Source organism: Aphanomyces astaci (genome assembly GCF_000520075.1).
Source record: "Aphanomyces astaci strain APO3 unplaced genomic scaffold supercont1.64, whole genome shotgun sequence".
NCBI classification, from domain to species: Eukaryota; Oomycota; class Saprolegniomycetes; order Saprolegniales; family Verrucalvaceae; genus Aphanomyces; species Aphanomyces astaci.
The window spans coordinates 170,246-180,844 of record NW_009798327.1 but is presented as its reverse complement, the minus strand read 5'-3'; the positions used below and the strand labels follow the sequence as shown (position 1 = coordinate 180,844).

Sequence of the window (10,599 nt, the reverse complement as noted above, 5' to 3'; positions counted from 1 at the left end):
TATATATATATATATATATATAGGTCCAACATCCTGCCCTCTCTCTCTGTGTGTATATATATATAGATGACAGGATTTCGCTGGAATACATGTCGTTTTGTACTGTGTGTCTCATGGATTCAGTTTTGAAGATATATACTATATAATAATCATGTATTTAGATGTATAAACGAATATGATTTCACTGTGTGTTTTGCATGTATATGAATGATATTTGTTGCGTGTAGAGCCAAACAATTGGCGGCGCTAAAGTCGGTGGACTTGCATGAGGCGGTCGTGGCGTACCAGTTGCAAGTGGAGAAATCGTACCAAGCGATCCATCGCGTGGTGCTATCCAGGTTTCCCGAGGTAGAAACGACAATCTCATGATGGAGTCTTTTGATATGCCTATTTTGGGGGATTGATGAAATCGCCAAGTAATCGAGAAAATGAGTATGATTGGCTATAAAGAATGAAGATTGAAATATGATTGGCTAAAATATTCATTGATGCATTGCAGTCTCAAAGATACCTCTTCAACTCAGTTTTATATGAAATTTCGAAGGTTCGGCGATTGTTCGGCGGTTGATTCAACCAATCGCCAACGGAGGAAATGTTGAGTACAACACACAATACATATGAACAATTATATGGTTTTTCAATTGCTTTGGAATGATTTGTTTTAATATATATATAGAGATATAGAGTTGTTTTGATCCTTGATTTTGCTCAAGAACCATTTCTTCGTTTTTTATAATTTTTTGGTTTTGAGAGTATCTGAAATTATCATCATTGATGTATCATCCATCTTCCAAAAAAATATTTATATATCCCTGGTACAAAACCTTCATGTAATATATATATATATATATATGAATGCTATGTTTAATGTATAGATATTCCCAGCCAGCGTGTTTACATGGGAGCGGTATCGGTGGGCGCGGTACATTCTCGACACGCGCAGCATTTGGTATGTGTTATTTTTCGTATATATTCCAATATATTATCATGATCGGACACAAATCGTGCAATATAATATATATTTGGATGTAATATTTTTTGTCGGATACGTAGGTGGCAAGGGGAGCGTCACTTGGTGCCGATGCTCGACATGGTCAACTGCCAAGAAGGTCCTGCGAACCAGCCACCGGCGCGGGTCCATCGCACGGCGCTGTCGGCGGACGGACGCGTCGCCGTCACCAGAGCCGCATGGGCGTTCCCTTCCAACTCCCAAGTCGTCGAGAACTACGGACAGCCCAATTGGATCTACTTTTTGTACCATGGCTTTGTCTTGTCCAAGAACAGCCACGATTGCGCGCACATTGTGCTGGACATGGAGTCGCCCATGCAAAAGATCCAAGCCTCGGACCTGTACGAGGTATGGTGAAGGAAATATGCTAATGCGTGGATGGAAGATGATGGGGTTGGGATAGAGGTATGTGGCCAAGGTGCGCCACGTTGGACTCACGTCTCTGCGCCCGGACTTTTGTCTGTCGACCCACGCTATTCCCAAGCAAGCACTACAAGCTGCAGCGTTGTACACTGAGTTGCACGCGTTGTCCGACGTCACGTACATCATGGATGGAAGCAGCGACGTCGACGGGGACGCGAAGACGCGCGAGGTGAAGGCCCTGCGCTTGGTGTTGCAAAAGCGGCTTGACGCGCTCGGAGGCGTTGAAATGCCGTCCTCGACCGAGGGGTTCAACGGCGACGTCCTTCGCGTGTACATGGACCAGCAGCATCTCCTCCTTACCCGCCTCATCGACACGCTCGACACCAAGTTGCTGGAGCCGCTCATGTAACGTTGTTCAATTGTCCAAATGGATTTCGAAGAACACACACTCATATCCGGATAATCGAGTAATGGATATTCTTATGCGGATGATTCTTTTGTGTTTTCCACGCGGCGGCATTTTCGAAACGGATCGACCGACACATGACGTACGTGTCTGGGGGTCAAGTGATCGAGAAGCGGTCCTGGCTGCGGCTGTCCATCATCCCGGACATCTTTTGGGGCATCATTGGCATCTTCCAGCTCTTGTACGTATCCTCGTCGCATCAACGTGACTAATTGTTGTGGATAGTTTTTCCACGTTTTTTGGCGGGGTACGTCACATGAACAAGAGCGACTTGGGTATACGTGATGGGTTGGATCTATACATATTGTAGGAAGTGCCAAAGTCGAATCGTCGTTCGGCTGCGCGTCGAGGTGGCGGTGGCGGCGGACCTGGCGGAGGAGGTGGCCCAGGTGGCCCGCGTCGTCCCATCGGTCGCCTGCAACCGGCGACTTGTGTCCCAGGTAATTCCCCACCACTAAACGAGGTTATCTTCTTAACGACCCTCCTGCAGCGGGCGGCTCATGAGGTTAAGCATCCATGTGGTTGCGAGTCCATTCTTGGACATCGCAACGCACATGATGCTTCTCGCGCTTCAACTTCCTTCCTTGGCGCGAGGAATGACTCATCCACGGCGTGACGACTTTCGACGTATCAGCATGACTCTGTGGCACGCAACCCCATCATGAGGAAGTGCCACAGACGACCACGATATCGCTCGACGACGCTGTTCGGCCTGATACAGTATCCCATGTAGTTGTACTACCGGTAAGCTTAGTTATCAAAAGATCATATTGGGTGACTGCCAAATATCTCGCAAATCAAATGGATTTTCAATTGTAACGTAGACGGCCAATATATGTAGAGTATAGTTTGTATTCATACTAGCTTGTCTTCGATCAAATATGCTAGCGTTGTATTTGGCGAAATCACTCACAAGGTCAAATATACTATTAATAGTACTACGTAGTATTATACTTCGAAGTAATATATATTATTACGTAGTAGTACAGTATGTACTAGTATGAATTATTAATAGTAACAGTAAATGCACCAATTACAAGCTTGTCTTCGATCAAATATGCTAACGTTATATTTGGCGAAATCACTCACAAGGTCAAATATACTATCAATAGCACTACGTACAGTAGTATTATACTTCGAAGTAATATATACTACTACGTAGTATGTAGTAGTCCTGTATGAATTATTAATAGTAACAGTAATAAATGCACCAATTACAATGTACTACCACAACATTATTAATAGTCACACATATCGTTTTATTAATTTGTCCGTTTATCTTTTGGTTTTTTGCCGTTTGGCGGCGCCCTTTGTGATGTTCTTCAACTTGGGGCCGCCCGTGCGCTTCTTGCCCTTCTTCGGCTCGCCGTCGTAGTCGTCGTGCGCGGTGGCGGCCTTGGCCTTTCCCTTGCTCTCTTCGCGGCCGAGCAGGTGCTGCAACACGTTCATGCTGCGCTCCTTCTCCGTCTTTTCCGCGCCAGTGACGCTCAAAAACTTGTTGCGCTTGCCCACATGCTTGCGCTCGCCCTCCCCTTCGCGCTTCTTGTCGAACTTGCCCATGGACGCCGTCGAGAACTGCACTTTCTGGAGCGCCGCCTTGGTGCCTTCCTTGCCGCGCTGTTTGACCTTTTTGTCGTCTGTGTTGAGCAGTTCCACGGGCACGCCGAGGGGGGTCTTGCTCACGGGAACGCGGGGTTCCTTGCCGCGGCCTTGTTTCTATTAGCATGACATTCAAATGACGACGTGACGTTCGTGATGATAGAAGACTCGTACGGCGTTGTTGGCTTGGTTGCGCAAGTTCTTTTGAACGCGTTCGGCCTTTTCTTGCTTCTTCTCGGTCCACGGGTCCGCATACGGGTCGGCCCCGCCCTTGACGGGCATCGCCCAGTCGCCCGAGTCGTCGTTCGCACGCTTGTACCCCCACTTGGGAGCCCAGATCTGCTTGGCTTCGTCCCACACCATGCGGCTTTCCTTCTTGTTCTTGATGCCCTTTTCGCGCGCAAACTTCTCCCATCGCGTCTCGACCTTCTCCTTCGGGAGCGGCTTCTCGCGAGGAATCACGGTTGTCGGCACGGGAAGCTGTCCCATGGGACCCATGTCGGTCATTTGCCGCGGGAGTTCAAATACATGGTTGATCAACAACTGGACGCTGTCGCGTGCGTACGCTTTGAGTTCACTTTCGTCCGCGACGTTTTTCACCGCAAACGGATGCGTGTCGTACGCCGCCAGGTTGCCCAAGTCGTACGTCAAGTCATCCTCCTTCGTGACGGCGCTGCTGTTCTTGTTGGACGAGTACGCCGCCGGCGCGATCTCTGCCGCCTTGACTACCATGATCAACCTGTGGAAATTCCAATGTTGAACATCCTATGAGTGCACACCATCGAATTTGACTGGCTGGCGGGAGCAAGTGAACCGGTTTAGGTAAAATGGAACCGGTTCAGTCATATACCGGGTATTTGGTGTATACATCCAGTTTCGAACCGGTGAAAGAGCCCAACGGAACCGAGGTATTTGCCGTACATACCGGGTATTTAGAGGTTAAATACCCGGTGTTTGGACAAAGGGACACTTCGTAAGCAAAGAAACAACGAGATCTACGGCGATAAATGAGCCGCCATCGCAACGTCCGCAACCGCGCGTACTCGTACGATGATGAAGGTAGGAAGATGTCTGAGTAGGCTTGATGAAGCAGCGGATGTCTCATGCACACATAGACTACGATGATGATTACAACTACGACGAGCCGTCTCCGAGTGCACGTACGTACCCATGATGCTCCACATACATGCACACCGCCGTGTCCAGCTGCCTCTTGGACACGCATATATATGTATATGATGGCAACTGTAGAATCGCACATCTATCGCCGGGACTCGCCGACAAAGCAGAGCTCTGTCTTTTCGTTCATCGACACGCACCATCCACCCGATGGCGAGGACGCGTTCGACGACACAGGTGTATTCGATGCCCTCAATGCTTGATCGATGGGATCATTCGTTCTCGCCTGTTTGACCGCCGCGGTTAGAGTTGGCACTGCCGCTGCTCGATCAGATCCGCAGCACCATCGACGTGTCGTCCATGTCGGACGAGTTCCTCGTCGACCAAATCCGCGTGCACAACTACGACTTGGACAAAGCCATAATTGGGCTCATGGAGCACAAGAAACGAACGACGTCTCAGACTGCAGGTACATACATCTCTCGACTCCAGGCACGTTCTAACACTCGTCGCCTGTAGTGAGCGCACTACCGACGCAGGTGGTCCTGCCCAAGGTACAAGCGTTGGCTCTAGGGGACAAACCCAAGCCACCGACGAAATCGACCACCAAAGGTACGGACTAGAGTACTATACGGTACACTGTACGTGTCACTATTCTTAGTGCCCAAACACGTATAATAGTGACATGTACACAGACCTCTTTCTCATATACACTTAGTTGCATGTGGGGACTGATTGAACGTCTCTCCCCCCCGTCGCTTCTACACCACTTGACATGTTGTGTTCACAGGAAGCGCGTCTTCCGCCGTCGCGACAGTTCCGGCGCCGTCCGCCAAAGCCCCCGCGGGTGCCATCGCCGGCGGTGGGGTGTACCAGATGCTGACGCCGACGGAGCGCGCGGCGTTTGAAAAGGCGGAGCGGGCGGCCCAAGGCAAGGCGGCGGCGGCACATTCCCAGACCGACGGCAAAGCCAAAATCAACATGGTCGTGATTGGACATGTGGATGCGGGCAAGAGTACAATCACGGGGCACCTGCTGTTTCGACTTGGGTATGTATATATATATATTTAGCTGGGGGTGGATATATATATATATATATAGATGTAGATACAGTACTACACGGATGTATATTGAATTAGATACGTGTCCAAACAAATCATGCACAAGTACGAAAAGCAGAGCCGCGACGCCGGCAAAGCGTCGTTTGCGTTTGCGTGGGTCATGGATGCCGACGAAGAAGAGGTGGGTACAGCACTACTACAAATATTAGGACATAGGAATATATATTTATTTCTCTCTCTCTCTCTTTATATATATATATATTTATTTATAAATAAATGCCTCCATGTTTTCGCAATAAACCGTTTAGGGTATGGTTGCATAAAGTGGTTGTGGGTATTCTTTAGGGTTGTACACGAGGAAATATATATATATATATATATTTTTGGTTTTGTTGGATTTACGATATATATATGTTGTTGTGTGTAGCGGGCGCGTGGGGTGACCATGGACGTCGGCACGTCGTACTTTGCCACGTCATCCAAGCATGTGACGCTTCTGGACGCGCCAGGACATCGCGACTTTATCCCCAAGATGATTGCCGGCGCATCGCAGGTATACATATAACACACAATATACATATATTATATTATATATATATAGTTCTCCGTCTCTAAAAGTTTAATAGTTTTGAGTTTTGTATCGTGTGGCTCAGGATATATATATATATATATATATATGAATGCAAGACGAGGCCCAAGAACTAGGCGAAAAGGACTTTAACAAGAGAATACTAGTCGACCTAAAGATAGTAGTCGGTGGACGTGGGCATTTTCATTTATTGGACTTCATTTATTATTTGTTTTCATCTATTCTATGTAGGCGGACGTGGCGGTGCTGGTGGTGCCGGCATCCACGGGTGAGTTCGAAGGATCTTTTGAAAGGGATGGCCAGACGAAGGAGCATACGCTGCTGGTGCGCAGTCTGGGCGTGAGCCAGATGATAGTTGCCGTCAACAAGATGGACTCTGTACGTATATATATATATATATATATATATATATATATATTTATTCATGATATATCTTGAATGAACCTCCAGGTGAATTGGTCCCAAGCCCGATTTGAGTACATCCAAACGACATTGCGGGCGTTTTTGCAGCAGTCAGGCTTCAAGCTCGACCAGTTGTGGTACTTATTGAAATGAATATATATATATATATATTTCCGAATATGGCGGCACAGTCTATATATATATATGATGGATCTCTCTATCACACAATGCAGTTTAAAGCGAAGTGAATTCGTAGGTTTGTTCCTGTGAGCGGGCTCTCGGGGACGAACTTGATAGCGCCCCCGGACTTGGCAGACGCGGCATGGTACTCTGGGCCAACGTTGGTGCAGGCTATTGGTAAGGGAGTGTTATCAGTAGCTTCTCATTGCATTCCTAATAGTATTGTGAATCATTTTATATATACTATGTATTACACTATATGGTATATATCATTAAAATATCAATTATTTACTCTGGTATGATGAATCAACAATCGCCAGACCTTCGAAATATGATATATAACTATGTTTAAGGGGCATCTTTACCATGCATTCCGTTTTAGCCAATCAGAATACAACTTTGACTTCTTTGCGCCAATCATACTGGGTTGCTCCATTTCAACCATAATCTCTCCAAAAAGTGGCAAATTTAGGTAAAAAGCACCATACTACAACTACTAGTAGTACTAGTCCTTCGCTTTCTTGTATATATATATATATATGTATATATTGGCATATTTGACACGTTTTCTGTTGTGATACTCTGATATTTGATCCTGTGTGCAAATGAATTCTCGTGTATACAATATATATATATATATATATATATATATATATATATATTGAAGTATATTGTATAAACATCACAAAACGACAGTACTGACAAAGAAATATGTAGATAATTTTGCGCCACCACAACGCCCAATCACAAAACCGTTCCGGATGGGCATCTCGGACGTGTCCAAGTCGATGAGTCTTGGGCTAACAGTCTCAGGGCGCGTCTACACTGGAGCGTTGAGCACGGGCGACACGGTACGATTACGCAAACATGTCTGTCGGTCGGTCGTACGCGCCATACATAAACCAAGACGATATGGACAACCCCCGTTTGACATACCACTGTTAACAATAACTGGAATGGTTGGAATGGTAGGTGTTGTTGATGCCGGGGGGAGTGCGTGCTACCGTAAAAGCCATCGAGATGAACGGCCTGCCGGTGCTGCTGGCGTCCGCAGGTGATAATGTGGACGTGGGGCTGGCGGGGCTCGACCCGTCGGCGCTGCATGTGGGCGGCCTCTTGTGCTCGGTCGTGTCCCCAGTTCGGGTACACATCCATCCCAATTCTGTCGCAAGTGTCTCTCTCTCTGCGACATGGTGTCGTTTGTTTGTCGGGATCGTTCAAACTCTGTCGCAAGTCTCAAAATACTAGATATATATTGGGTTTATATATCTATTTTCACACGAGTCCTTGGATTCGCTACTACGTCGATCATCGATTGGTGTTTTACTTGCCTGGATTCTTTATGCCAATCATGTTAGTATGCCAATCAAGTTAGTCTTTCTCATAGTTGTGTATATGTGAGTTTACACTATATGTAGATGGTGCGCAAGTTTGAGGCGCAGATCATGACCATGCCAGGCGTCGAAGTGCCGCTGGTAAAGGGCACATGTGTGACACTGCACATCCACAGCGTCGACGAGCCGGTGCACGTAACGCGCCTCGTGAGCACTCTGAAAAAGTCGGGCGAAGTGGACAAGAAAAAGCCGCGCTGTATCACACGCAACAGTTCGGCGGTCGTGCAAATCTCGAGCCAGCGTCCACTGGGACTCGAACTGTTCAGCGAGTTCCGAAACCTCGGCCGATTCACGCTGCGCGACCGCGGCGTAACGTTGGCCGCCGGCATTGTCAGTGAAATCCTCCTCTAGACAATAACCATGGAGTCATATACACAACCCACGACACGTTGTCGCATATTCTATTTGGCCACGGAGCTTGGTGTTTTCAACACGGTGTCGCACACTAGTAACTCGGTATCGATAGCTCAGGGTTGTGTACACTATAGTATCAAAATCATGGGGATAAGATGGAGAGTCGGGGACGTCATAAACAGGGCCGATCCCCTGTCCACCGTCGCCAACGAGTGCGACCCCTACAGTAAAGTAGTACCATAAGTAATCGGTTCTGATTTCAATATGGGCGTTCCGACTTCTAAGCGGAAAACATGCAACGCCTTGCCATATATTTTACCAAGTAAGGAATCGATGTCGCCTAGCATGCATGTGTGTATGATGTACTCACAGTGTACTAGTTAGTACGTGTAATAAGACGGTACTTATTGTAAGTTGACGTATCCACGGACGATATGGCTTTGCACGTGCATACCCCAAACTCGCATGCATGCTGGCCTACAGTAGTCGTTATTATCATGCAGCTGACGGAACGAGCAATTCGTTGCCCTTGACGTTAGTCGTCCAGCAGAGGGGGGGGGGGTGTTAGGGTTATGACGTGGAGCCAACCAGATCTCTGGCGTCGTTCCAAGCATGCATCGTAGTTTATAGGAGGTCATAAAGGTGTGCCTGGGGGGGCAACGTTATGACGCAGCTAAATGCGCAAAGGTAGGTACTATAGACGTAGGTAGGTACAGGTAGGTACGCACTCATTGGTAGTCGTGTTGATCTGCTCCACTACAAAGCCAAGTCAACAAACACTTGACCTTTGTATACAAGTGCGCACCAGTAGTTCTGCCGCCCGCCGCCTTGTGCTCTTTGCGAGTCCTGGCCTTGATCGTTGTCGCCGGCGATCCTTTCAATCGCCCACTTGCTTCTTCACCCACACCATCTCAACATTCAACCGCCAAAAGCACCGCCACGACGGCAGCAAGACTACCTTGGGGTCCATCACCCGCACATTTCTCTCCGTGTACACGGGCTGCAGTACACTTTGACGACGCAGGCAGCGCCACTCGACATGTTGACGAGCACATGCGGCAGGTCCGCCACGCACACGAGGTATATTTCTTACTTGCGGTCGAGCATAAGCCAGCCAGCGAGCCAGACGTTGGTTTTGTCGACTTGGAACGCCTCCTGGGTGAACCGAAACAGCGACGGACGATGCGTCGCGAGCCCCCGCGACGACCACACGGAAGATGACTCTTGTGGACAAAAGTTGTCTAGAAAGTCCGTCGACACGGTCGAGATCCCCGCCATGTGATGGCACGGTACGTCCAGTGGGTGGGGAGGCGGCGTCACCACCGTCAAGCTCTCGTCGTCGTCGTCGTCCTGGTGGACTGGTTGAAGCGGCGAACAAGCCGGGTTTTGATCCGCCATAGCCCCCCGCGACTTGGACGAATTTGACCGAGCCCAGGCACATCAACATGCCGACGCTCGGCACGACAAACCAGACGAACTCACGGGCAACAAGCCAAAGGAGGGGGGTCGTTGCCCCCTTCCAATTGGTACCGCGTTCACATGTTCATACTCGAGTTCGAGTGCGACACGTCGTTTGGTTCTTTAAAACATCGACGCGGCAAACGCGTACATTTCCGACTCCATGGCCTCGGACGACATCGCGATTTGTTGGCCAATCGCGTCGCTATATGTATATCACACGACCAAGATGGCGACAGGCACGAGCAGGTTCAGCCCCGTCCGTCGCGACCGCGTCCGTCCACACCAAACAGCGCCAACAAGTGGCACCGGATGATTTCCGTCCGGGCGACCAGGGGCGTCAGGTGGTACCGCCGGAACGCGGCCGCGATCGCCCATTCGTACACTTCGACCCCTATTTAAAACTATAAAAAATAGATCTATTTTTGAAATAGTGATACGAATATTAACTGGTAGTATTTGTTTTACCGTTGGTAGACAAATCGTTTTACTAGTAACTCCCAGTCAAGTTCCGCATCAATTAGTTTGGATATTATTGGGACGCGTTATGAGTCAACAACATCAAGCCACGGCTTTGTACGCTTCATTTTGCCTGGTAAAAGCAA

The 10,599-nt window shown here is 48.4% G+C and overlaps 6 protein-coding genes across 8 annotated transcripts in view; 3 read left to right on the top strand and 3 right to left on the bottom strand.

The window, feature by feature from the left end:
- The window catches only part of H257_14944 (hypothetical protein), a 5,769-nt gene extending 3,906 nt beyond the window's left edge, over positions 1 to 1,863 (top strand). The window contains exons 12-15 of one of the 3 annotated variants that reach the window (XM_009842877.1): positions 228 to 348; positions 876 to 949; positions 1,054 to 1,357; positions 1,413 to 1,863. In XM_009842877.1, the coding sequence (XP_009841179.1) occupies positions 228 to 348; positions 876 to 949; positions 1,054 to 1,357; positions 1,413 to 1,781 (868 nt within the window). In that variant the 3' untranslated portion in view covers positions 1,782 to 1,863. Of the gene's footprint in view, positions 1 to 227; positions 349 to 875; positions 950 to 1,053 lie in introns of all 3 variants that reach the window. The other 2 variants (XM_009842879.1, XM_009842878.1) reach the window with 2 other exon arrangements.
- A 52-nt stretch (positions 1,864 to 1,915) lies between these two features.
- H257_14943 (hypothetical protein) lies at positions 1,916 to 2,296 on the top strand (the record flags this gene model as incomplete). Its single annotated transcript, XM_009842876.1, has 2 exons — positions 1,916 to 2,019; positions 2,149 to 2,296. The coding sequence occupies 2 exons, from the start codon at positions 1,916 to 1,918 to the stop codon at positions 2,294 to 2,296; spliced, it is 252 nt and encodes an 83-aa protein (XP_009841178.1).
- A 777-nt stretch (positions 2,297 to 3,073) lies between these two features.
- H257_14942 (hypothetical protein) lies at positions 3,074 to 4,289 on the bottom strand. The gene is made up of 2 exons (XM_009842875.1): positions 3,612 to 4,289; positions 3,074 to 3,554 (listed from the first exon to the last, which is right to left on the bottom strand). The coding sequence occupies exons 1-2, from the start codon at positions 4,167 to 4,169 to the stop codon at positions 3,114 to 3,116; spliced, it is 999 nt and encodes a 332-aa protein (XP_009841177.1). The 5' UTR covers positions 4,170 to 4,289; the 3' UTR covers positions 3,074 to 3,113.
- A 30-nt stretch (positions 4,290 to 4,319) lies between these two features.
- Positions 4,320 to 8,614, top strand: H257_14941 (translation elongation factor Tu). Its single transcript, XM_009842874.1, has 15 exons — positions 4,320 to 4,345; positions 4,402 to 4,496; positions 4,553 to 4,597; positions 4,689 to 4,793; positions 4,864 to 5,025; positions 5,076 to 5,168; positions 5,347 to 5,605; positions 5,696 to 5,798; positions 6,045 to 6,170; positions 6,438 to 6,584; positions 6,657 to 6,745; positions 6,865 to 6,965; positions 7,506 to 7,639; positions 7,761 to 7,931; positions 8,207 to 8,614. The coding sequence occupies exons 2-15, from the start codon at positions 4,445 to 4,447 to the stop codon at positions 8,531 to 8,533; spliced, it is 1,914 nt and encodes a 637-aa protein (XP_009841176.1). The 5' UTR covers positions 4,320 to 4,345; positions 4,402 to 4,444; the 3' UTR covers positions 8,534 to 8,614.
- A 799-nt stretch (positions 8,615 to 9,413) lies between these two features.
- On the bottom strand, positions 9,414 to 9,983 carry H257_14940 (hypothetical protein; the record flags this gene model as incomplete). Its single annotated transcript, XM_009842873.1, has 1 exon — positions 9,414 to 9,983. One exon carries the CDS (start codon positions 9,981 to 9,983, stop codon positions 9,414 to 9,416), a length of 570 nt encoding a protein of 189 aa, XP_009841175.1.
- A 262-nt stretch (positions 9,984 to 10,245) lies between these two features.
- Positions 10,246 to 10,581, bottom strand: H257_14939 (hypothetical protein; the record flags this gene model as incomplete). The annotated part of the gene is made up of 2 exons (XM_009842872.1): positions 10,246 to 10,388; positions 10,575 to 10,581. The coding sequence occupies 2 exons, from the start codon at positions 10,579 to 10,581 to the stop codon at positions 10,246 to 10,248; spliced, it is 150 nt and encodes a 49-aa protein (XP_009841174.1).
- Positions 10,582 to 10,599: the final 18 nt, after the last annotated feature.

Bases quoted from the DNA above. Each gene is read 5' to 3' on its own strand.
- H257_14942 (XM_009842875.1), bottom strand. From the start codon at position 4,169: ATGGTAGTCAAGGCGGCAGAGATCGCGCCGGCGGCGTACTCGTCCAAC. The intron at 3,555-3,611 runs GTACGAGTCTTC...TCATGCTAATAG, and splicing joins GCAACCAAGCCAACAACGCC to AAACAAGGCCGCGGCAAGGA.
- H257_14941 (XM_009842874.1), top strand. From the start codon at position 4,445: ATGAGCCGCCATCGCAACGTCCGCAACCGCGCGTACTCGTACGATGAT. The intron at 4,598-4,688 runs GTACGTACCCAT...TGGCAACTGTAG, and splicing joins CGAGCCGTCTCCGAGTGCAC to AATCGCACATCTATCGCCGG. The intron at 5,026-5,075 runs GTACATACATCT...CGTCGCCTGTAG, and splicing joins AACGACGTCTCAGACTGCAG to TGAGCGCACTACCGACGCAG.